Genomic DNA, 26,282 nt, shown 5'->3' with positions numbered 1-26,282 from the left:
CTTAGTATCGATATTCTGCGGTCGATCCGCACACCTCGACTGGATGCTTCGCGTCGGTCACAGGGCAGCTAACTGTCAAACATTACCATGATATCAACCAGATTACTGATTACTAGTTACTTCCTCTAGTCGTTACTGTAGCATATACACCCGCTGGCCGCTAACTTCCTGTCTGCTGTAACGGATGATGCTGGTGGGCGAGAGTTTTGTCTTTCACCATGTCGAAGCCGTTCCGTTATTTTTAGCTAGCTCTGCATGCTAGCGCGGTTAGCAAAGCGTGATTAATCGGTCCGTTGGAGACAATACAAATGGAGCGGTGGCAGGACGAGGCCTCCCAGCAGGCCAGGCTGCTCTCGGACCGCCTGACCCAACTGTTGTCCAGTGGCCTGGGGTGGCTGCGCTCCGAGCTCGGTGTGGACGTGGGGCTGGATCCTGAGCTCATTCCGCCATGGCTGATCCTGACAGTAGCGGGCACCGGGCTGCTGCTGATGGTGGCCCTGTGGGCCTCTCTCTGCCGGGCTCTCACCAGGAGGAGGCCCGCCCTGAGCTCCGAGAACACCGCTGAGGAGTGTACGCGGCTCGCCGGTAGGCCTGTGAAAGCAGAGGAACCCAAGAAAAAGAAGAAGAGGTCGGAAAAGGCACGTAAATGTTCAATTCACTGTTAGCTTGTAAGCTAGCTGCTAGGCCTATGCTACGGTAGGCCGTGTCAAACATGTAGTTTGCGGGCGAATTCCGGCCACTCAGAGGATGTAGTTCAACCCATACGAATTAGAAAGAACACAGAAACTAACATGTATACGAAAAGAAACAAAAGTTAGAAAGTTGGCACTGATTTAATGAATAATTATGACAGATAGACCTTACTTTATGGAAGATTCCATTGATTTTTGAGGGGAATCTCAATATACTGATTCTGAATCAGTTTAAAAAATTTTTTTTTTAAAAAAATCCCTATTTCTCATCGTTGACGAAATTTAAAAAACTCATATCTCACTTCATAATTGATCAATCTTGATGAAATTTGAGTCAGTTTTATCTCAGGTTGGTTCCTCAATGGGGATACCCATACATTAGGACCTACTGTATCGTTATTAAAGGGAATATACATTTCTTCCAAGCTTCCTTTAAAGTGTGAATGATCCGGATCATTGATCCAGATAACATGATATTTGGTGCTTGGAAGAGGTTTGCGCATTCGTGATAGCTCATGTTTCATAATATTATAAGATAAATAATCAAAAAATGTATGAAATACAATTCACTTGAATTGAGGTATGTTATCAAGTTTGTTTTCTAAACATTCACTTTAAATCTAAAAAGTGAAACTGAAATTGTTTGTGACACGTGGAGTTCCCTCTCTGACCTAGGTTGCGTCAAGTTGCTCTGTGACCTGAGCTGATCCATTTTTAGATAGTTGGTAAATCAATGCTCTGAGTGAAGGCTGCAGCCCTTTTTTGAACATGTGTTTGTCTATTCTAGAAAGTCCAGCCAAATGGGAAAGCAGTCTCTGAACTACAGGAGGAAGCCATTGTGCACGAGGAATTTGTTGCACAACACCAACAACTTCTGACAGAATCGAAGGCAGATAAAGCTGCAGAGGTAACTTGAGAACATGATACTTATCCTTAGATAAGAGGGGTTTAGACCAATTACCCCACAGGGTGTTAATAACCAACTAGACCTCCATTGATTTTCAAATTAATTTCTTCAGCAGAAAGAAATAATGTATACCCACAACCCCACTCAGGCAACATTAAGTATTCTTATGACAATATTATAATATATAAAATATCAGTATCTAACAAAAAATATTAATCGTCATCGCTAGGGTATCATATTTTCAAATTTTCCTAAAATTCCCAAGCTCTGGAAATTTGCCAGAAATATTCCACCCCTTGAAACGCTAGTCATGGCTAATCTGTCTTTTTGAATAATAATTAAAAACTAGAAGTTTTATTGCATAATACTATTTTGACCAACATTGCATTGTTGATGCAAAGACCCTACTGATTCTGCTTTATACAAAAACATACAACATTGAATTTGAGTATGAACAAAATAAAACATTTAAAGAGCAGTATTAAACGTAGGCTAATGTAAATTATGAATTAGAAATTGCTATAGATACAAAATATGAGTTGTCAGGGTACACAATACATTGTTAGAAAACGGGAAAAGAAATAGAAGTGTTTAAAAAGTAAATAAAAATATCATGTTGTCATTTGTTTTTCAGAGAACATGTTTTACTTCCTTTGTAGATTACAACAGAATTTATTCAGAGTTGTTGGAGTTTGTTACTAGTTAGGAAGACTCAGAGAGGAGACATTACAGTAGTGATTAAAAGGAGCAAAGGTTGTTACGTTGATCACATTGACCAGACTTCCTTAAAAGAACATCATCACCTGGTTCATCTAATGGGATCAGTGAGTGAATGAGATTAGTGAAAACTGCCTTCAAACCTTCCAGTTATGTTTTAGTATTAAGCCATGGTAGATAGTGATGCTTGCCCCCTTTTTTTACACTTTATATCAGTTTATTTATACTGTTTCTGCCCCCTCCCCACTCACCACCACCACCAAAGACCAAGGGCAAAGTGTCCCACTTAACATCCAATAATATTTTCGAGAGGATACACACTGTCTTCTTCATTGCCCGGTTATCGCTGTTGTTGGTAATATCACATGTTTGTGTCTTGTAACCTTCCTGCATGAATGTTCTAACCCTCACTTATCTCTCCTCTCTAGTTAAAGAAGTCTAAAAAGAAGGCCAAACAGCCTGTGAAACCAACTAAAACTGTGACTACTCATGGCAAAGAACCAGAAGAAGGTAAAACTAGGCAAGGCCTGTTTGCAAATTTGTATTTGGCAATTGAAAATCGTCATGTGAAAGACATCTTATTGTGTGTAATTCATTGTTGAGTAATGTTCCTTTATGTTGTTGTTTTTTTTTTTGTAATTAAATTGAAAGTAATAATGCAGGAAAAACAGAAGACTGACCATGACCTTGAGCGTAGGTCACATTGAAAGGAAATGTTGTTCAATGGTACCAGTCTGAGCACTGTATCTCAATTTGTGGCCAAGTTATAGGGAAAAAAGTATTTTAGTTTTTTTTTTTTTTTTTGGTGATGTCATGAACTTTGACCCATACCGATCTTTTTACTGTTAGGTTGTACGGCTTTGGTCCAATTAAATAAAACTACTCCACTTGACATGAGATTCTCATAAATGTAAGCATCAAACTTGTACGATAAACATTTGTAGAGATATGGAAAATTTTGGTGTTTGACCTTGACATTTTGGCTCTAAAAAGGTCGACTGCACATCCTTGGCATTGCCCCTATGAGATGACATATGCGTCATTAGTGCTGCATTAATAGCCGAGGAAGAGTTCCAGGACCAAGCAAGTTGCGGAAGAAAAATAACAACTCCAATGATTACATTGTATTTGGCAATTTTCAATTTTTAATTGCCAAATACAAAAACTTAATTTAAATGTTTATAAATAAAAATTACCAACAAAACAATGTTACTCTTATACACTAGGTCAGGGGTCTGCAACCTTTACTCTCAAAGGAGCCATTTAACCTCATCTCACCCCGAATAAAGTCCTCCTGGAGCCGGAAAAATACCACCTCAATGTATACAATACAGTGTATTAAATTCTATACAGTTAAAATTATATAGAATAATGTTTTATTTAATTTGATTTGATTTATATTGATCAAGTAAATGGAAACTTAAAAGCAGCTTAAAATAAAATAAAATGAATTGACAAAAAAATAACAAAACCGTGTCTTGCATCTTCAAATTTTTACGCATTTCAGTTTACATGAACACAATTTATATAAATAACATTTTTTATGTTAATGTATTTAATGTATTAATGCATGATCATGTGGTTAACACATGCTAATTGTTAATTTCTTGCCACACATAAAGCATGCATATTTAACCGGCACATTGGTAGTTAAAAGAATCTGTTCCCACACAATTAAAATCTCTGTTTTCTTCCAGAATAGTGTTTTTGTTGGTTTAATTATCTTACCAGGGATTTAAAACTTAAGGTTTACCACAGGTGCAGGAAAGTTGATGGTCTGTAGATGTTGCAGGAGATGAAGTAGGAAGGTGCACAACGTGATTTATTTTTAAGTTAACAAATTTTTATATCATGATTTTATTCGTCATTAATCATTCATAGCCTCTGTAAGAAAATAACTCTTTATTTCAGTATTTTTTTAAAGCTATATGGAGCCATGGCAAAGGACTCAAAGAGCCACATGAGGCTCCAGAGCCGCAGGTTGCAGACCCCTGCACTAGGTAGACATTTGTCACTTTATAGCATTAGATAAGATCAGCAGAATATACCTGTAGAGTTGAACTAGTCTGGGAATCTGTATTCAACATAAAGTATTTTCCAATGGCAGCCTGTTTTACTACCTCTTCATCCTTTCTAATCATACCACATGTTTCCACTAATCACCCATTCAGTCCTTGAGGTATTTTGGTAATAACCCTGGGCCTTTCTCAGGCACATGGGAAACCAAGGTCAGCCACAAGGAGAAACGTGAGCAACGCAAGAAAGACAAGGGTTCCAGTGACGGTTCAGGGAGTCCTGGGGGGGGGAACAGCCCTGTGAATGTTCCATCAGAGCAGCCCCAGCCTCTTGCCCCCCCTGCACCTGCAGGACAGAAAAAGAAAAAAGAAAAAGGTGACTCAGTCAAAAGTTGTATGCTTGTTAATCACACACCTTATTCTCCATGTCCTTAAGTATTTATAGACATTGTTTTCTAATCCTCTATCCTAAGGAGAGTCCACCAAAATGAAAGCGGAGAAGATGGAAGCTGTCGTCCCTCAAAGTAAATGTTTATTATTCGTTGTAGCATTTCAACTAGGGTTGCGTTGACATTCTGTATAAACTAGGGTGTTGTCTGCTTTTCTTTTGTTGTCAGTTAACAGTGAGATTGCAGATGTTGCTGCTGCCGTTACCGACATTGCAGTAAAGCCCTCAGCTCAGATGAGTGGTCCTAAGACAGGCCCGTGGACCACAAGTAGAGACCCACAGTCCATGTGGGCATCAGGGATTGATGGTAGTTTTTTTTTTTTTTTTTTTGTTAAATTAATGAACCACAAAAGTTAGTTGCATCAGTGGTCAAATTTATCAGTTTCTAAAATGAGACTGAGTTTTTAAAAATGTGTTTTTCAGATTCATGGACCGTGATTGAACGTGGGATGCCTGGAACTGAACTCAACATGGTGTCCCTAAGTGGACTGGCACTTGGTACAACAGGTCATTATTCATGTTCAGTACTTTGATGTGTGTATTGTCCCATTTTTAGCGCTAGCATTAGCATAGTAAAGCTGTTTGTGTTTGTAGAGCCCCAGCCTGTGAGCAGCCTGCCCTGGCTCAGTCAGCCCCGTGTGGATGATGAGTGGTCTGGACTCAGTTAGTCGTTTCTCTACTTGTCTGTCTTTTCTTACTCACTGAATCCTTCCATCGGGTTTTAATGCTTCCCCGTGTTTCTCAGATGGTGGTTCAGCGGACCCCGGCTCAGACTGGAACGCTCCTTCAGAAGCCTGGGGTAACTATGAAGAACCAACCCCCAAGGCCCCTCCCCCTCAGGAACAGCCGACCAAGGTGGAGCCGCTGATCGGAGCTGATGTACATATTTTAGGAATATTACAAACCTTCTTACACCAAAAACAGACAATTTTTTCTTAGATGATTTTTACCTTCAGTCATTGGTTTTCTGGCTTTGTAGGATAATGAAGATGAGAATGGTAAGGGAGAGGCTTCTGCAGATGGAACAGCAAAAACCAAGAAGAAGAAAAAGAAGAAGAAGAAGACTGCAGAAGAGGGAGCAGCTGCTCAGGTAAAATCACTGCTCACATTAAAGCTTGCAAAACTTCTAAGCTCCACCCCCTCCCTTATGTTACACCAGGGATTCGTCCATAGCCACGCCCCCACAACCTTAAAGGTATATCTGAAATCAAACAAATCCTCAAGACCAAGAAGGAAAACAAATAGTGATTTGTCCAACAGAAGAGACAGAAACCTCTGCATCACTTTTTAGGAAATTCAGATCCTTATTTGTGCTTGATATTTCTGGGAACTGTGTCACGTGATGAGTGTGCATGCAGGTGAAGGAATGGACAGAGGTGGGCGTAGCCAGGATAAGACATGAAGGCATTTGATTGGTTTTGTCCATTAGGACTGAATGGCAGGGATTGGTCAGAGTTTTTACAGGATCCCAGCTGCTCCAGAGCTCTGATTGTCGTTTCTTTATTCTGAACATAATGTATTGATTACTCTTAAATTTCACCCAGTGTAACAAAGAGTTTCTGAACAGGATTGCGGACTCAACCTTTAAAGTTGGTGTGTATTTTCTGCTATTAGCAGCATCATTGCTTATTGATGGTGGCCCAGAAATAAGTCTCTGTGGATGAGAAAAGATGAGTCCAAAACCACCAACAGGCGATGTGTCCTCTCAGTTTAGACCACTCAGGGTCCAGGAGAGTTTCTCTTACACCCCCTAGTGGGTAGGAGGCAACACACCTAAAGGATAAAGCCTTTATCCATTGTTTGACGCATTTTTTAGCATACAGCGTTCTCACTTGCAATTACTCAAGACATTTTTTTTTAGTTTACTCTGAAGAGTGACCACGTTCTTAAAGAGCTTCTGATTGTAATAATCAGTAAACTGGCTGGTGACAGTGTTGTCTGTCTGTGAAGGTCGATGAGAAGGAGCCGACGCCACCACCAGCCCCAGTAAAGAAGCCTCCGCCTGTTCAGGGGAATACTGCAGCCGTCCAGCCCATCAAACCAGCTGCTGTCGAGGTCATTCATTTGTACTGTCTTCCTTCTTAGTTTATCCCATTTTTCCAAAGAAAGTCGAAGGTAACTCTGTATTTTGTCGACAGATGAGAGCAGAGCGACCAGTGAAGGAAAACAAATCCCAAAAACCTCCAGTCACACAAGTGCCACAGAAGTCGACTAATGACGAGTCGACTGCCAAACAGACCGTCAATGCTGCTCCAACACAGCGTAGGTGTTTTATTTCTCCAGGCCAACAATATGTAAAGAATGTGATCAGATATGTTTAAGTCAAGAGTTGAGATGAAACACATTTAGATTAGTTCTACTCGTCATTCTTTTGCTGCAGTTCCTTAGTAGAGGGAAGCAATAGAAAGTCGTGGTAAATACAGTAAATAAAAGATCAATATTATACTTAAATACTAAAATAATAGATGCTACAATATAGATTATTACCTATGTAAAAGCCAGTTAAATAACAACTTTCAGCCATAATTTGTGCAATCAATGATGGGACTAAACCTGTTGAGAAAACTATTGAGATTCATTATTATAAAGGTGTTTTTTTGGGAAGATTTTAAAATTTTTGGTTTATACTGAAGAAACCAAATCCCATCAAATGTTTTGGTATATTCAATATTTTAAAATCTTTGCTTTTCAATTATAGTGAAAAAAATTCAAAGCCCAAACTTGTGTTAAAAACTAGGGCTGGGACTTTAACGCTTTAATTGCAGTTATTTATATACAAAAAAATAACGCACAAAAAATGCAGTTAATTTTTTTTTTGCACTCGAAAAAGGGCGGAACCTTTCTTATTGATGCACCTGCTACAAAGGTAGAACCTGAGAAGTCGTGGTTGTTTTTCGTGTGTTAATTTTAAACAAAAAAACAAAACCACTGTTTGGTTTCCACTTCTTTTGAATTATCTTTATTAAGTGCTGTTTTTTTAATTTTAATAAACAAAAACGCGTGTTTTAAGTTTACATTAGAGCAGCTACAAACATGACAGATTAAGGCTGGTAAACTGATGTCAGCCTGTTTGTGTCTTCACAGAAAAACCAGAGGACATCCAGGCTCCCAAACCAGCAAAGAAAAAGAAGGCAAGGAGAGAAACATGAGTTCACTCCAGAAAGTTCAATGTATGCAAAAGACTCCATATCCCGTTATGCAACATCTTATGTGACGAGAACTTTGATCAAAGATCCCCTTAATGGACTGAACCCTTAAAATGTGTTAGGAAAATAACCCACTTTCCTGCACATTGACTGTTTATTAGCAGGCTGTTGGTACCTAAAGCAGTGCAATTTAAATGACTGTGTTTTAAATTGATGAAGTTTGTATTTGATACTCCGTCTTCTAATCCCACTGCATCCAGTAACTGGTTGAAGGAGCCGTTCTTTAGTGATTAGACTTGTAGAAATTGCAGATAATTCGTGTGTTGGTGGTTTCTAATTCACAGGAGCAAAACTGTCATTTTGCAGCATCGCATATTCAAATGCAGTTTTCTTTTTACAATTTTCCTCTGATGATGATAATGATCAGTTTAGGTGAGAAGAGCAGAATGATCAAATGTTTCTTTTCACAACTTCATGACGGTTAAGTCTAAGCAGACGTAGAGAAAGGAAATTATTTCTCCACTATTTAATGTGACCTCGAACACTTTGTTTGACTCCGCCCATCTGGTTTGCCCTCGTCTGCTGTTAATGTGCAGTGTTTCAAACGCACCTGGCTCCCAGCTGTTTTATAACTGTGTGACCGTAGATATACTTTCACAGTTTCACTGTCTTCTTCGCTGGTTTGTTTTTTTGCCTGTGGTTGATTTAAAGGTCCTCAGATCCTTTTGTAAAACCTGTTTGTAATAAAAGAAAAGCTAAAGCCATATGTAAAAAAAAAAATTAAAAAAAAAGACTAATTAAAGGCCAGGTTTTCTACATGTCCACTGTTTTGTTTCCATTACATGAGCAATAGTGATTCAGAAAATATATTGTCTTTGGTCATTTGGTGAGCGGCATTTATGCTTTATTCAAGTTTCAAATCCACGGCAGAAACACGTTTTCCTGAGTTTTATTTTTATTTTAATTTAATTTTGCTTTCTGCAATGCCAGTATGGTGGTATATAGAGGAAAATATAAGTTTATGTACCGTACATACAGTGTAAAGAAAGAATGTAAACAGTATGCTGAATCATCTGTTCATCAAAGGCAGAGGTGGAGAAGGTTATTAATCTTGGTGGTTCATGTGGTGGTAACCCCTCATGAAGCACCATCTAAAATCTGATGCACATGCTACAATACATACTCAAAGTTGACAGATGAAGTCAGTCATGGCTAAATACTGCTGAAATGTGTTCAAGTACTGCAGATAGGATTTTGGTAAAGATGCTGCATATTTGGATTGGGATTTTTGTTTTATTGATTATTTAAAAGGGACAATGCACATTAATAAACAGACGTGCTGTAAATGAGCCAAAGTTAACCAAAATAGGCTAGTTTTCATCTGGTGTCCAATGTAAAATCTTACATAGTTGTTATATGTACTTACTAAGATGTTAATATATTTTACAATTAGTTAAAAGTTGTTAGGTTGTGTGGATTTTCTATGAAATGTTTCAGAAATGGTCATTTGATTACAAAACAATTGCATAAATTAAGAGAAGTAGAGTGTTGCTTTTTAAAATTTTAAGTAGGGATGTCGCGATACAACTTTTTAATTTCCGATATGATACCGATATTGCAGCCTTGCGTATTGGCCGATACCGATATTGATCCGATATCAGCATCAAACATATATATATATATATATTTTTTTTTTTTTTCTTTAATAAAAAAATACTTATTTTATAGTGTGGAGTTTTAAAAAAATACGTGATCAAGTGATGTTACTCAAACAGAGAACAATAGTCAACAACAGTAGATATGAGAAAAACTGACCCATTTGTTATTAAACAATTGGTTACATACATTTTAACCTTCAACATAATATCTACAGTATTCTACAATTGAATAAATATAATAAAAAAGGAATTGGGGAAAAAAATTAAAATCGGAGAATCCGTAAATTTGAATCCGATATTCGTTTTCAGGCTAATATCGGACCGATATCCGATATTGGATCGGGATACCTCAAATTTTAAGTATTTCCTTCCTTTTGTAACTCCTTTGTCACTCTTCGTTATTATCTTAAGTGAAATGGTAAAATGTTAGTATTTCTGAAGAATAAATTAAAGTGGTAGGCCTGCAGTGTTGTCTGTAAACCTCAATATGATGTTGGTAATGTGTCTAAAGGTTGTAGACTACACTAAGACCCAGGTTTCAGTGAAAACCAGCGTGCAACTCTGATTTCCTGTTGAGATGTAATCCTGGCTTAAAGAACGAACAGAACTTTGTTTGTTCATAAAACGCGCTAAGACCTTTGAGGAAAAAAAAACATAAAAAATTCTTACTTTGCTCTTATTTAAGATCTTCAAAATAATAAGTTGTATAGTGACATACTAAAAGGACATGAGAAGCTTGTCACTGACACAATTCATGATGAATGATCTGGGTTTTGGTTCAGTTAAATACTTTCCTATAGGTTTTGTCAAAGACTGAATTTTGAGATTATGTCCTGAAATTATAATCCCTGATTTACATGTTTCTGGAAATGTCTGCATGGTTACATCATAGGATTGGATGTGTCTGTCACTGTGTCACATGCTCTGGTGTTTTTCCATCTGTGATTCCCTCTCAGTTGGTCAAAGTGTCAGCAATGACCACTGTCTGATTAGAAGCTGAGTACTGTGTGTATATATACAGTATATATATATATTTATATATATATATATTTGAAAAGGCATGTCAATAATTACCAATAAAAGATTAGACATTTTTGAGTTGGATTACATTTCAAAATGTTCCTGTTCCCACCCCATTTTTTTTTTTAATGTTCAAAACCAACAGGTAAATGGAAACCATACAGTGCCACAAATATATTTATATAATGGATTTCATAGCTTTTTCTTTGAAAAGAAATAGTGTTATAGTGACCGTTTATAATAAATACTGTAATTATCAAATAATCTTGTGTTCTATTTACCCTATCATGTAGAGGTGTCCCGATACTACCAATATGATACCGATATTGCAGGGTTGAGTATTGACCGATATAAATTCAATATCAGTACTGATCATACTATTTTTATTACTTATTTTATAGCGTTAGAAAAGGATTAATCAAATGATGTTACTCAAACAGAGAACAATAGTCAGCAACAGTACGTACGATATAAACTGACCCATTTATTGTTAACTAATGGGTTACATACATTTTAACCTTAAACACAAGAATATTCTACAACAGAAGAAAATGTATTAAAAAATAAATCAGATAAATCCCCTAGAAACATATTATGCGTCAGAGTACTATATATGTGATTTAACATGCAAGTAAGTATAATAATAATATTTTTTGCCGATATCAGTCTAATATTAGATATTAATATTAGACCAAAACACCCTTACTATCATGTGTACTCTCACATTTGTTATAGATACAGTAAGTTCATATGTATTAGCAGATTCCCTTAACTGTAGTGTCTAAAGCTGTAACTACAAATAAAATCAATTTATTTATGTTTTACTAGTGCTGGACGATATGCACTTAAACTTGATATTTTTTCTCAAAATGTTGATATATGATATAAATCTCAATATTTTTCTCAATAAAGTCTTACATACAATTCAGGGTTAAATTTGCTGATGCAAAATGCCACACAGGCAAATTTATTAACAAATTGCACAATATGTGCCACTTTTGGCTTGTTCTCCTCTAAGGGACAGCACGTGTGAGTGAGTGACTGTAGTGTAGCTTGTTATGGGGAAGGTCTGTGTTATGACACACTCTGAAATCCATCTTACTTCATGCTGTTCTGAGAAGAAACAAAAGCAACAACACGTAAAACATGTATTTTAATACAAGATAATAGATAGATAGATATATAGATAGATATAGTTTATTGTCATTCAAACATACACAACAACATTTTCCACACAAGGCTTGACTTTAGGGCTTTAAAAATAAAAGCATAAAAACACAATAAAACGGTATAAAAACACACTTTTCAAACAGTGATAAAGTGCGGACACAGGAGGATTAGTATTAGTTTCAAATAAGGTATAACATAAAAATATATCGATATAGGCGATATTGTAATTTTCTATATCGCCAAAATATTGATAGATATTGAATCTTGATAAATTGCCCAATGCTATGTTTTACTGATATTGTAGTACTTTGGCTTTTATTTCACTCAGAGACTGAGTAAAAAAAACAAACCCTTTTTGGCTCATATATTAAAAAAAATATTTAACTGGCCTTTAAAAAAATTATGATGACAATTATTTAGAAACTGTCCTTTCTACGTTTGCTCATGTACCTTGTAACTTGTTTTTGACTCGTGTTCTGAGTTCCGTAGAAACGGATGGAGGGGGCGTTTTATTCTGAAACCGGAAGTAGATTTGTATCACTGAAGCGTGCGTGGGGCGTTAAGCCTCCCGCGGTGATAAGTAGAGGAGGACAACAGGTCAGTGACGGACTGTCTGTCAACAGCACGGTTGTAACGTTTGTTTGTCTAACACCGAAAACTGGTTCTACTGATGCTGGAGGAGAAGACGGACATGCTGTCACCGTGGGACCGCTGGTACTCCACCAGCTGCTGCCTGTGCTGCCATGTCCGCACTGGTACCATCATCCTGGGGGTCTGGTACATGGTGAGCAGTAGCACCACCTGGTTGTGTTTGTATGTGTATATATGTGTGTGCGTGTGTTTTTATCTTCACATAAAATCAATATATGGTTTCCTGTAGAAATGTATTATTATTCTGCATTATTTGACTTAATTTGGATCTTTTAAAAATATATATTAAATGTTTATTTATTTTTTTATTTGATTTTGTTTTATCAAAAATATAGCGTATTTTATCAAAACATAGAGCTGAAAAAGAGTGATAATCTAACATATTTATTGTCATCAAATAATTTAATGTATATCAGCCTTGTGTATGTGTATAATGTTAATTGATGATGTATGTACAATTGAAAATGTCATGAACATATGTTATGAAAACTGAATGATAAATGGGGGGAATGGGAGATGAGAAGTGTTACTTCATCCCACTCCCTTTCCAGCAGTGTATTTATTTGTTATCTACAATATTTATGTTCATACATATCATGTCATTAGCCATGATAGATGTAGGCTACGAATGTAAACATGTAAGACACATAATACTAAAGCTTTTTCTGTTTATATTAAATTGCTTGAAATAAATAAAGAAATACATATTTGAATCTGTGAAGGACTTATATAAATATAAATAAAATCTAACTCAAGAGAGCCTGTAATGATGTCAAATCAAACCAATATATATAATTGTATAATTGTAAATGCCATGAGTGTGTCTATAGCATCCATGTGGTTTATCACGTAGCACCAGGCTAACTGGTTCTCCTAAACCAAGCAGCTCTCCTCTCTCCTTATACCCATGAATAAATCATCAGCCTTCCTCCTCAGGTGGCAGGTTTCAGTGTCAGAATTTTCCATTACACTCATCCTAATCAGATTGGATGTATGAGTCATCTGCATAATGAGCCGCAGACCAACAAACCTAAACAAGGACTCACATAAAGGTTACATTACACGTGACACAGAGCGAGCACTGCTTTGAAACCCTTTAAAAGCTGAACAGGGTAGTATTTCACTCCTTTCTGTCCCATGTTTTCCTCTGCCTGTGTCCATATTGTTTTCCTTATCTGTCCATATGTCCTCTGTGTCTAAGCTCATCAATGCCGTGGTGTTACTCATCCTGCTCACAGCGCTCAGTGATCCTGAGCAGTACCACCTGACCAGCGCTGAATTGGCTAATGACCTGGATGTCATGGATGACGCCAGTAAGTACTTCACAAAATACCTGTGCGTAGTATTTAACATACCTTCACCAGCCTTGCAGGTGGAAATACTGTGTCATAGGGCTGCACAATTAATCACATTTTAATTGTGATCAAGATTTTGGTTGCCACGATTAAATTAACCTGATTGTCGGCGTTTAAAATGTGGGCTTTGTATCAGGCGCTTTCTCAACCATTAGTCAGCGGAAGCTTCAAGTCATTTGGTGGATTGACGTGAGCTGTAATTGTTTTCAATGAGTTGCATTTAGTAATAGTGTATTTATTCAATTAACCCTCGGTACATTTTACATTCTTTGTGTGAAATAGAAATAAGTAGGAAGAGAGGGAGAAGTCAGGCCACGCTACGTCTAAAGTGGGATTTTTTAAATTGTGTCTTGTCAGCTTGGAAGACTGTGGAAATGGGTAAAAAGCAGTTGGATGGGGCGGTGTTTAGCTCAGTGGGTTGAGCGCCCGCCCCATGTACAGAGGCTATAGTTCCTCACCTGCAGCGGGTCCAGGTTCGATTCCCGGCCTGGGACCCTTTCCTGCGTGTCATTCCCTGCTCTCTCTGACCCCTTTCCTGTCAAGCAACTGTCATATAAAGGCCACTAGAGCCAAAAAAAAAAAAAAAAAAAAAGCAGTTGGATTAAAATAGCTTTAAGCCAATAGTGAAGCTAAGCCTGAGGTAAATAAGTCCAAGGTTGTTTCTATGGAAATCACAGAAAAGAGCGGTAGTTAGCATAGCGAGTAGCAGCTGTTAGCGTATCGAGTAGCAGAAGTTAGCATAATGAGTAGCAGCGGTTAGCATAGCGAGTAGCAGCAGTTAGCATAACGATTAGCAGCAGTTTGCGTGACTAGTAGCAGAAGTTAGAATAGTGAGTAGCAGCAGTTAGCATAGCGAGTAGCAGCAGTTAGCATAACGATTAGCAGCAGTTTGCGTGACTAGTAGCAGAAGTTAGCATAGTGAGTAGCAGAAGTTAGCATAGTGAGTAGCAGCAGTTAGCCTAGCGAGTATCAGTAGTTAGCATAGCGAGTAGCAGCAGTTAGCATAGCGAGTAGCAGCAGTTAGCATAGCGAGTAGCAGCAGTTAGCGTAGCGAGTAGCAGCAGTTGGCATAGTGAGTAGCAGCAGTTTCTTTTTTTTGTGGGGTGTATAATTTTTGCACTGTAAGCTGTACATATATTGTTTTTTTTTGTAGTGCAAAATAAATACATATTTTTCTATAACATGATAAATAATTCAGAATCAAATAATTGTGACTATAATCGTGATTACAATATTGATCAAAATAATTGTGATGATCATTTTGATCATAATCGTGCAGCCCTACCATGTCATGATTTTTGATGAAAACAATCACACTATCTGGGCCATGAGTTAGAAACTACCCAGTGTTCCATGCTGCTGCTGGTCTAAATGTGGATTCATCCCACACTGATTGATGACTCAACCTCTCAGGCTGAGACTGAAAGAAGGATTTATTGTGTGCTAAGGCTTTTGTCTTCAGTCTAGACTCAGTAAACACCTCGTCTGTGTAAATCAAATGGACAAACCCTGTGTCCATTCTAGAAAAAGCCTCTTTAATAACACACCAGCTGTACGAACCAGTCTGACAGCACACCTGACAGGCAGCTTCCAATCAGAAAGGACAATGTTTACCTCAGTGTCACAGGGTTAAACTCTATGATTAGGACGGACGAGCTGTTTCCACATTTCTAGATTAGGGGAAATTATTCACATTTTAAAGATTAAACAGAAAGGCCCACAACTGCCACTCAGTTCTCATTGTTCATGTTGATAAACTAGATTAGCTTCATTCTTGAACATTGAATCCCTCAATAACAGCCTTTGGATCAAATCTGACATTCTTAACATTTAACAATAAAGAACATAATTTAATTATAGACATTTATAATAAAAATCCTAATTTATTATTATTATTTTATAATAGTGATAATTTTATAGATATATGAATATAATATGAAATTATGACAAAACAATACATTATATAAAACAAATCAATATTTAACAGAATAAAGTTAATTTGTAGTTATAGTCATCTTTATTAAATGTTTTTATGTTTAAGTTTTTCGTTGGATATGTATTAAGACACTTTAATAAGAACTACTGTATATTGGTAATTGCACTTTTTATTAGGAAGAAGAAATATGAAAGACCATAATGTTTTTGTGTTTACAATGGGGCAAAAAAGTATTTAGTCAGCCACCAATTGTGCAAGTTCTCCCACTTAAAAAGATAAGAGGCCTGTGATTTTCATCATAGGTATACCTCAACTATGAGAGACAAAATGAGAAAAAAAGATCCAGAAAATCACATTGTAGGATTGCATGGCCCCATTCATTCTTTCCTTTACATGGATCAGTCGTCCTGGTCCCTTTGCAGCGAAACAGCCCCAAAGCATGATGTTACCACCTTCATGCTTTACAGTAGCTATGGTGTTCTTTCTCCTCCAAACACGAGGAGTTGAGTTTTTACCAAAAAGTTCTATTTTGGTTTAATCTGACCATATGACATTCACCCAATCCTCTTCTGGATCATCCAAATGCTCTCTAGCAAACTTCAGACAGGCCCGTACATGTACTGGCTTAAACAGGGGGACACATCTGGCACTGCAGGATTTGAGTCCCTGGCGGTGTAGTGTGTTCCCTTTCGGTCGATTCACTCGGTACAACACATATAGTATGGGATATCCCGCCCCTACGTGGCCCATACTATATGTGTTGTACCTCGTTCCTCTCCTTCAGGGAACAGAAGTTAAAGACATAACATTTCGTTACTGATGGTAGCCTTTGTTACTTTGGTCCCAGCTCTCTGCAGGTCATTCACTAGGTCCCCCCATGTGGTTCTGGGCTTTTTGCTCACCGTTTTTGTGATGATTTGGACCCCACGGGGTGAGATCTTGCGTGGAACCCCAGATCAAGGGAGATTATCAGTGATCTTGTATGTTTTCTATTTTCTAATAATTGCTCCCACAGTTGATTTTTTCACACCAAGCTGCTTACCTACTGCAGAGTCAGTCTTCCCAGCCTGGTGCAGGTCTACTATTTTGTTTCTGGTGTCCTTCAACAGCTCTTTGGTCTTGGCCATAGTGGAGTTTGGAGTGTGACTGTTTGAGGTTGTGGACAGGTGTCTTTTATACTGATAATGAGTTAAAACAGGTGCCATTAATACAGGTAACGAGTGGAGGACAGAGGAGCCTTGCTTGTTTGTAGGTGACCAAATACTTATTTTATCGAGGGATTTACCAATTAATTCATTAAAACAATGTGATTTTCTGGATTTTTTTTTTCTCGTTTTGTCTCTCATAGTTGAGGTATACCTATGATGAAAATTACAGGCCTCTCCTCTTTTTAAGTGGGAGAACTAGCACAATTGGTGGCTGACTAAATACTTTTTTGCCCCAGTGTAGTTGATTCATATTCATAACACTTGAATAAGAATGACTGTATATTGTTATTATAGTAACTAAGTTTCATTTTTTTAACATTTTTGGTTGGTGGTGTGTATTGGAATTTTTTTACGTACCTTGGCTCAAAAAAGGTTGTAAAACACTGTTCTAGATAAATGAATGATTACAAATTAGTAAATGACCTGTTTTCCTTTAGATTCAATAGGATCCTTTAGCTAGAATGTCAACCTGTTGAGGAAGTTCCCTGTCTGAGCTTTGAGCTTTAACAGATGTATTACAGGGATCACATGAGTTTTTTTTACCCATCTCTGTAATCTGAGCTTTTCTGGGATCAGACGTCAAACAGCTCAAAGAGAACAACAACAAAAAAACAAAAAGAACCTATTCATGTTTGTTCTCTGTAATGGACATTAGTCTGTTTCTTTTCACCCCTTTTCAGCTCCTCTATCACTCCCACTAGGTTATATCTCGAAAATTCTAGACTTTCCAATGACTTATCATGTTAGCGTGGGTTGATAATGATAATGCAGCTACGTGCTTTCCTTGGTTCCCATGACGGATATACGAAGATACGAGTTTACAGATCTCAATGAATTATGTTATTTCTAGTCCAGGTTTAGGCAAAAGTTTTTGTCTGCCTTACATTAGTTTCTGTCCTTTAATATTAAAAATATAATTGTCTTGCCTAACCAAACAACAAAAACAAATAACAAAACCTAATTTGCGCACAACCTTTACATTTTTTATTTTTTAAATTACATTCACTTAAATCAACATCAGTTTGAGTCCAATAACAAACATAATCTTTGCATTTTCTTCTTGGCTTTTGGCAACCGACCTCCATACAGATCTTAGATCAGACATAGGCAACTGGCGGCCCAGGGGCCGCACGTTGCCTAAAAAATACGCAAACAAAATGGCAACAAAGACAGACAAAACAACTGCTTAAACAAACAAAATGACTGTAAAAACACATGGCAGAATAGCTCCAAAGACACACAAACTGTTTACATAATTGCACAAAATGAGAGAGAAATGCAGAAAAACCCACAACAAAAAAACAGAAAATGACCCCAAAATACAGAATTCCAACAAGAACACAACAAATAACAAAAACACACACAATGATTAAAAACTGACAAAAAACAAAAACAAAACCACAGACAAATAAAAAAAGAAAAAACCCTTTCCCCCCTTTATTAATGCTCAGATCTGATTGGTCATTAGTCTAAATGCTGACATGAATATTGATCATGTGGCCCTCGGAACACATACAGTGCTGTGATAGAGTTGCACGAGGAAGTGACCTTAAGATGATCTAAACATCAGTTAGTTAACTAAGTATTCAAATTTCAATATATGTAATTCAATTAAAATGGTTTATCATTATATTTAGCATTACTGATGATGCCCTTCACTTTTGATTAAAAAAGTTTATTAGATTTGTATATAAGTTAAGTTGAACCCTAAATACCTACATAATGAGTCATATATGACATAATGAGGGAGCATCATATAATCTGACCTCTTGTTGGATTTATAAAGTAAATTTTTATTCCTCTTGTGTCTTAAATGTTCTGTGCATGCGCTAGATATCCTTTAGTGATTAATATTAATATTCATTAGGGGTTAATTACTGTATCTGTGTGGTGGACAGATGCTGCTGCTCAGTTTGTACAGCAGGAAACATTGATGTTATAAAGTCTATAAAGTATCTTTTCTTTTAACTGTTGCAGACATGTGCATTGCGTCTGCCATCTCCCTGCTGATGATCTTGATTTGTGGCATGGCAACGTATGGTGCATACAAGGTAAGACGGTTTCATCATGGACATGCATCATAATCCCACCCTGACCCAGTTAAAGCTCAGATCCCTGTTCTTTATGTTTTTTGGAGAAGTTCACTGTGATCATGTCCTACATTTGTAAAATAGGTCTTTTTTTTCACCCCCAGCTGCGTGCTGCCTGGATCATACCATTTTTTTGTTACCAAATATTTGACTTTGCCCTCAACACCCTGGTGGCTGTCAGCATTGTGGTTTATCCCAACACTATAGAGGACTACCTGCAGCAGCTGGTGAGAACAGACAGGAACAGTTTCTAACTGTTGCTGCTCTGCTAAACTCTTTTTCTCTGTGTGTTTATCTGACTTCTGCAGCCAGAGAACTTCCCCTACAAAGAGGATGTGGCGGCGCTCAGCAGCGTGTGTTTGGTCTTTATCGTGCTGCTCTTTATCAGCTGTATTCTTAGCTTCAAGGTAAAGCTTTCATTTTTCCATCTTTGGTTGTTGCTCATAAAGCTGCTAGCTTTAGTTCAGGGGCCAACTATGGACCAGTTTATTCTCAAGTAGGCCTCAGATTTTAGACGTTGTAAGATGGGGAATTTTCAAGATTAGTGTGGCCTATTTTGCACATCCACATGTAAATGATAACAAAAAAACAACAAATTAACAAAAAATAACTGACAAATCTGACTTTCTCCTGAGGGCCACAATGGATGCTCCAAAGGGCCAGATTTGGCCCCCAGGCCTTGAGTTTGACATATGTGCTCTAGCAGAAACACAGTTTATTGTCGACATTATGAGATGAAGATAGTGTCTATTGATTAATTGCATTTGTCTAAATGTACACATAAACATCCTGTCACACACAATCACAGTATGACCTGTGCTGTAATGTTTGGATGTATTAATATTCTTTATTTGACTTTTTAAATATTACTCTAAAGTAGTGGATCCCAAACTGGGGGGTGCAAATAATAATAATAATAATAATAGCCTTGTTAAACAGAAGCAAATGTGTTTTTTAAAATGTGCACTTTATTAATTAAGAGCTTTATTACTGTTCTAAAATTTGTGATTGTAAATTATGTTCTTTTTATGAAAGTTGAAGAATAATCCAAATTATTTATTTATTATTTATTTATTTTTTCCAATTTTGTCGCACTGGGGGGGTAATGAGAGTTTTTCATTCTTCAAAGCGTGGCACAGCAGAAAATGTTTTTGAACTACTGCTCTAAAGCATTTTTGCACCTTATCATTAATGCATTAATTCCATAGGAATCATTACTGCGTACTATTCATCCTTTTAATCAGTGATTTAACTTTGTTGATAGAACAGTTAAGGTCAGCTTAATAGGTAAATGTAGGCATCATCACACATTGCTTTGGAGACTGTTACTGTTGGACAGCAGGATCTTCTTTTTGCCATTTACAGAGTCACAGAAACGTCTTTATACTGTATATCAGTCTTTAGCCAGCTATGAACACAGGGATGTAGCGGTCGATAACCAAGGTGTGGAAAACTCATGAGATACTTTATCAGTCTCCCAGACTGATAAACATTAAGTAAACTTATTCAGGTTTACTCAATGTGAAATTACACCTGCACTTTTTTGATAGTTTTTTTAATTTTTTTTAATCATTATTGCATTGTTGCAGTTTTGAGATTTATTTATTTTTTTAAATTATATCTAATGTTTATTTTGAACAGTTTTTATCCTTTTTTTTGACTGTGGTTATTGTTTTGATAGTCTTTTTTTATTTACTATATTTAATGTTTATCTTGCACAGTTTTTTATACTTACTTAATGTTAACTTTGCAGTGTTTTGTTCAGGTTGTTATTGTTAAGACTTTAATATATAACAAATCTATTTAAATATAAATCTTGGTGAAATTATTTCAATTTATCAGTGTTTTTTCAACATTTTGAAGACATTTTAAAAATGCAGCGGTATACTGATTATCGTGATAAGTTTGGTCACTAAATTTTTATACCGTTACATCCCTATTATGAACACAGGGACGTGAACTACTGTAAAGAAGCTTCACAGTTTCATGTTCGTGTCAAACTCAGATCATGTAGCTGTGGTAGCAGCTTAAAAAGCCAATGAGACTTGATCATTAGTGCAGTTAGTTGCCATTCATTGCTCATAACAAAGCTGTGCTCTGTTACCAGGCCTACCTGATCGGTTGTGTGTGGAACTGCTACAGATATGTGAGCGGCCGAGGCTCCTCCGAAATCCTGCTTTATGTCAGCACCAACGACACCACCGTAAGTTCTTAATAAACTCAGTTTATAATCACATGGATGACAATTTTCTTGACTTTTTTATATTAATTTGATCATTTCTGTGAATTGTCTAAATCCGTCGATACATTTTGTGGGGGGAAGTGAAAGAGTAACTAAACCCCAAAACTGTAAAACAAAATCTATTTGAGTATGAAATAGTGCTGTTGATTGATCCTGGTCCATTTTAGTAAAAGTATTTAAATTTTGCATATTTAGTTGTAAAATGTCAGAGTGACTGCCCTCTATGGGTTGAAACCCAGCTATTACATTTGATTTTTGCTATTGCCTGAGAACAGGAGAATGTGATGTTTTGGGACCATCTTGCGTCACAAACAAGCACTATTAGCCCCGCCCCTTTAATAAAAACTAGCACCTGTGTACTCTATGATCTGTGGTGAGTAGGTTGGATTGAGAGAAGAGTGAATAGAGAGGTATATTAGTAGCTAGTTAGCATAGCATAGATTGTTCATAGTATAGACTGGGCGTGTCTTAACTCCTCCCGGAGCCACGCCCATAATCAAGGCATTTTTTAATATCCCTTCTAGTGGCAGGTCAGGAGAAAGCAGGGGTTTAGTTACTCTTTAAGTACCTTATCTTTATTGGTTTAATCAAAAATATGTTGTATCAAAATAATTTTGCGTCTTTGAATTGCGATTCAATAGATAGAAACTACTTTGACCAATGAGAATGCTCGTAGTAATCCACAAAGTCATGGTGGCGTGCTGAAAAATCACTGCAAAGGTAAAGTAACCTTAAAACGTGACTGGGGAAGCTTTTTGTGTTTATTGCAATAAATTGAATAACTTTGGTTCCTGTGAATGTGTTGCATTGCTTGATCATTGTCGATAGTGGAAAAAAAAAAAACATGCCACTCACCGTAGCAACTATTCATTAGGGTCTGCATTTGCAAAGCAATCATTAACACTTTCTGAAGTGAAAGACACAACTCACTGGGGATACAATCAACTGAAGCAACCTCAAGTGCTAAAGCTAGAGACGTTGTTAAGGAGAAAAATGGCTGCACAGCAAACGCACGAGAAGGATTTTAAGAGGAAAGGCAGTGTAGAATAGGGGTGTAACGATACACTCAGCTCACGAGATAATGGGTTCACGAGAACGAGACGATATTTTAAGAAAACTACAATGACAAAATCTATGACTGGACCAACAGACTTTTATTTAACTGACTTGCACATGCATTTTGAAATGTTTAATTATAACTTTACATGCATGATGTCAGCATGAGCTTTTAATAAACTTCTTCTTCCACAAATTAAAGCTAAAGTTTATAAAAGTTAAAATAAAATAAATAAGAATATGTTTTTCTTTCTTTTTTTTTCAAGTGCAAACAATATTATGAGCAAAACCAAATCAAAGTTCTGCTCAGTGCAAATAGTGCAAACAGAGCCTGACCAAGTATGTCATTAATAACATGCTATAACTACACAGCCATGTTCTTTTAAAGCTAGGGTAGGCGATTTTCTCCAGATACACTTTTTAAGTTTTTGGTTGAAATTGTCTATGTTCTGATAGAAATTAAGATCTTACGAGCTCACAAAAGTGAAAGTGCGTCACCGCTGACAGAGTTAAAAAAAAAAGTTTTTGGTCACATTTTTAACATATATGATGGTAAAGTTAATTGTGAGACAACAAAGTTTCTATACAATACAAGTGATGAGCTGAGCTCCTCTATTGCATGTGAGTGAGACGGAGCACAGAGGGGAGGGGGGTAAAGGCAGAGCCGTCGGGGAGGCTACATTCAAAATCATGCTAGCTTTTGAAAATCGCCTACCCTATCTTTAACTGGTAATAAACTACTTCTTGCACAAATTGAAACTAGAGCTAAAATGGACTCCTCCTCCTCTTCTTCTTTTCCGTCTCCTGCTTTAGGTTCTGGCAGGCTAGACGTAGCAAAGGTGCATTACTGCCCCCACAGGTCACACATTAAAGTTTGGATAGCTCACCACAAAAATAAATCTCGCAAGACAGATTTTTAATGCAACGAGAAATCTCGCCGAGTTTAATCTCCTCACACCCCTAGTGTAGAAGGTTCTGCAAAGAGGAAGAAGCTTTCACAAAATGTGAACTGTAAATATTAATTAATCTATAGCTGGAAAACGTTATGACATTTGAATCTGATATTTACTTTAAAAAATGATCAAATATATTTTATGTAAAAAGGTTTTTTACCATCCAGTCTCCTTTGGTTCTGCCTGCTTTAGTCTGTCTGGGAGCTGTAAAGCCATCCTATTGAAGGAAGAAAGGAAGCAGTAAGATGGGCTTTCCTTACATCTATTCTTACAAAGGTCACATGGTTATTGGCCTGATGCTGGCAAACTCATTAGAATGAACAGTGAGACAGTGTCATTGTCAGCCCACGCACTCCCTCTAACTACATCTACTCCACATGAGATGTTTCAGTTCTCCTGATGTTCAAAACACCTGAGTTGTAAAGAGAGAAGCAGAAACCTCACTAACCATCCAGCTTTGCTTTTTCTATTCCAGCTGGTTCTATTCCCCGCTGATAGGATCATGGTCTGCAATGTCTGTTTTTCATCTTCAATGATGATACTGTGGTTATACACGGGTTAGGTCATAGGTGCACTGATCGGTTCCACATGAGACCAATTCAATGCAGAAAAAGCTTTTTACTCCCACACTAACAGGTGCTTTAACTTATAAAGCATGTTGCATTTAAGAGATAACGTGACTGGGTGGGGGCGTGGATATGAAGTACCAGGTTTCTGATTAGACAACATGTTAATGGTTGCAAAAGCGTGCAGGAGTAACAAATGCAAAATTATGGGATTTCAGAGGCTTTTAGCCTTACAAGATTATTGATTGGGAATTTTACAAGTTAAAAAAAATGACAGTAGGATAGAGACAAAGCTTGATCATTTGTCCTTTGTCATCCTGTTCCATTGTCATTTATTCCCATTGCTGCTATAATGCTCTCCTATTGTACATTTTATTTATATTATTTTGTTATTTTTATCTCATATTTCTACTAGCTTATTGTTTTTATATACTCTTTTTTTGTTTATTCCTGTACTCTTGCACCACCAAAGTTGCCCTTATTTCATTATACATTGTGTATGATGACAATAAAAGCCTTCTATTCTATTCTATTGATCATTTGAACACAAAAGAGCGACGCAAGATCCGAACGAGGATGTTTGTTTAAAGAAATGATCTTTGAACATGAATTTTGATTTCTTTTTTGTGCAGCTTGTCAGATTAAAGAATCTTTTTTTTTTTTTTTTTCAGTAAAAACTGAATCAATTGTTTACTGGAAAAGCTGCAGGTTCAGTTGAATTGATCGCGATGCGCATACAGCTTTGTATCTGACATGTTGACTCCTCCGTGTATTATTGTAAAGAAAACAAAAACCGTTCCTATTGCTGGTTTCTGGGTTGTGGAATGCTCGCAATGAAGGAAGAATAATGAGCACACGCTATTGAATCCTTTTTTTCCTTTTTAATATTTCCAACAACAACAAAAAATGCTCATTCATTGAAAGTAAAAAGGTAAACGTGTATGTTGCTCTTTATTTCAAATGGTTGAAAAGGAAAAAAATGGACATTAACTATTGTGTGATTTATGTTTGTATTTTATCTGCAGGTGCTGCTTCCTCCTTATGACAACAGCATCAGTGTGCCTCCTAAACAGGCTCCGCCTCCCGACTACACTGCAATGGCATAAACAAACCTTTGCACACTTCTATAGCTGGACCTTTAATGTATGGATGACAGTGGATGAACAGTGTGATACTTTAATGTGATTATTCCACTCGTTTGTCAGTCCTCTTTTTGTTGTTGGACGCCGGAAATGAAATGCATTTAAATGCACGAGTCCAGGTGACTATGTGAAAGCATTAGCGTGTGATAGATGTTTTTGTCCTTACTCTGTTTATTCTTGTTGTTATTCTGTCTGTATGTAAATGTACTGTCTGTGTGTGTGTGTGTGTAGTGATTTTCTTCTGCACAGTTGGAATAGGTGGAGATAAAATGTCCTTTCATCAGAGTTGCATTGCCTTCATTCCTAACTTTCTCAGGTGATCATAATGGAAGTTTATCCAACAAATACAAATTGGATATTTGTCTATTGTAAAAAAAAAAAAAAAAAAAATTGAATTTAACACCTTTATGTTAAAATTCCTGAATGTAAATGTGTGTTTTTGTTTCTACTGGAAGAGAATTGTATTGTTGTGCTGTTTATCTATTCAGCCCAGAGGAGCTGCTGATCTGGCATTAGTTTGCTCTTTGAGGTTCCCTTTCAATGAATCGCTTGTGAAGCTCAATGAATATGAAGCCTGGTTGTGTTTAAACAATCAAGCCAATAGAAGTTTTCTTGTCTGCGTAAACATCACCCGAGTCCGTTCCACCAGATGCAGCCGTTGGAAAGTGGCTGCCTGGATGCATCATGTCCCACAGGGACACAAAAGCTCAACCTGAGCAACACGGCTGTATGAAAACAAAGATGTGGTGTTTATTTCATCAAATAAAGTTTCCAACTTTTCTGACTTTTTCATGTGGGGTACTCTTTTGTTCAGTGCTGTGTGTCTACATTCACTATTTGCTCATGTGGATGGGAATTCAGTGGATTTTGTTTCCTGGGCAATAAATCAGATAAATTGGAATTTTACAGCATGCAAATGTTCATATCTGAAATGACTGATTAAGCAACATTATTGAAATGTAAGGGGGAAAAAATTATGGAGTCGTTAGTTATAAACATGATAGAATTAACACAAATTTCCAAATATTTTTTCAAACCAAGTTTCCTGTGAGAGCCTTGTAAAGCCAACATTTCCGCTGTCCTCTGATTTTGACCCACAACAGTTGCTCTGTATTGATGAAGTCCACACTGAGATGGGAATGTATGAAAAAAACATATTTAATAAAGAAAAGAGCAAAGGATAAATACGACTCTTCTGCAGGAGGGGTGACTCGCTGACCCCTGAAAGAGTAAAGCACTATATTTTATAGCATGATGAAGGGGAGGGGGGTGTGAAGTGATGGAAAATGACTGCTTCTACAGAGCTCTGC

At 37.0% G+C, this 26,282-nt stretch overlaps 2 protein-coding genes across 3 annotated transcripts; both read left to right on the top strand.

Annotated features, from left to right (window-relative positions):
• On the top strand, positions 1-8,746 carry mtdhb (metadherin b). 2 transcript variants are annotated; one of them, XM_028471595.1, is made up of 13 exons: positions 1-638; positions 1,480-1,599; positions 2,745-2,826; positions 4,528-4,707; positions 4,805-4,855; positions 4,949-5,086; positions 5,203-5,286; positions 5,374-5,442; positions 5,525-5,658; positions 5,759-5,869; positions 6,730-6,834; positions 6,918-7,041; positions 7,864-8,746. In XM_028471595.1, exons 1-13 carry the CDS (start codon positions 309-311, stop codon positions 7,926-7,928), a joined length of 1,593 nt encoding a protein of 530 aa, XP_028327396.1. In that variant the 5' UTR covers positions 1-308; the 3' UTR covers positions 7,929-8,746. The 2 variants fall into 2 exon arrangements, with proteins under 2 accessions (XP_028327396.1, XP_028327397.1); XM_028471596.1 differs by lacking the exon at positions 5,374-5,442.
• A 3,559-nt stretch (positions 8,747-12,305) lies between these two features.
• Positions 12,306-25,756, top strand: LOC114478202 (lysosomal-associated transmembrane protein 4B-like). Its single transcript, XM_028471088.1, has 7 exons — positions 12,306-12,557; positions 13,626-13,737; positions 18,901-18,974; positions 19,118-19,240; positions 19,322-19,420; positions 21,121-21,216; positions 24,856-25,756. Exons 1-7 carry the CDS (start codon positions 12,444-12,446, stop codon positions 24,934-24,936), a joined length of 699 nt encoding a protein of 232 aa, XP_028326889.1. The 5' UTR covers positions 12,306-12,443; the 3' UTR covers positions 24,937-25,756.
• The last annotated feature ends 526 nt before the right edge of the window (positions 25,757-26,282 follow it).

This window comes from Gouania willdenowi, chromosome 16 (genome assembly GCF_900634775.1).
Source record: "Gouania willdenowi chromosome 16, fGouWil2.1, whole genome shotgun sequence".
Taxonomy (NCBI): Eukaryota; Metazoa; Chordata; class Actinopteri; order Blenniiformes; family Gobiesocidae; genus Gouania; species Gouania willdenowi.
The sequence above is the reverse complement of the archived record's forward strand: the minus strand, read 5'-3'. Positions and strand labels throughout refer to the sequence as shown.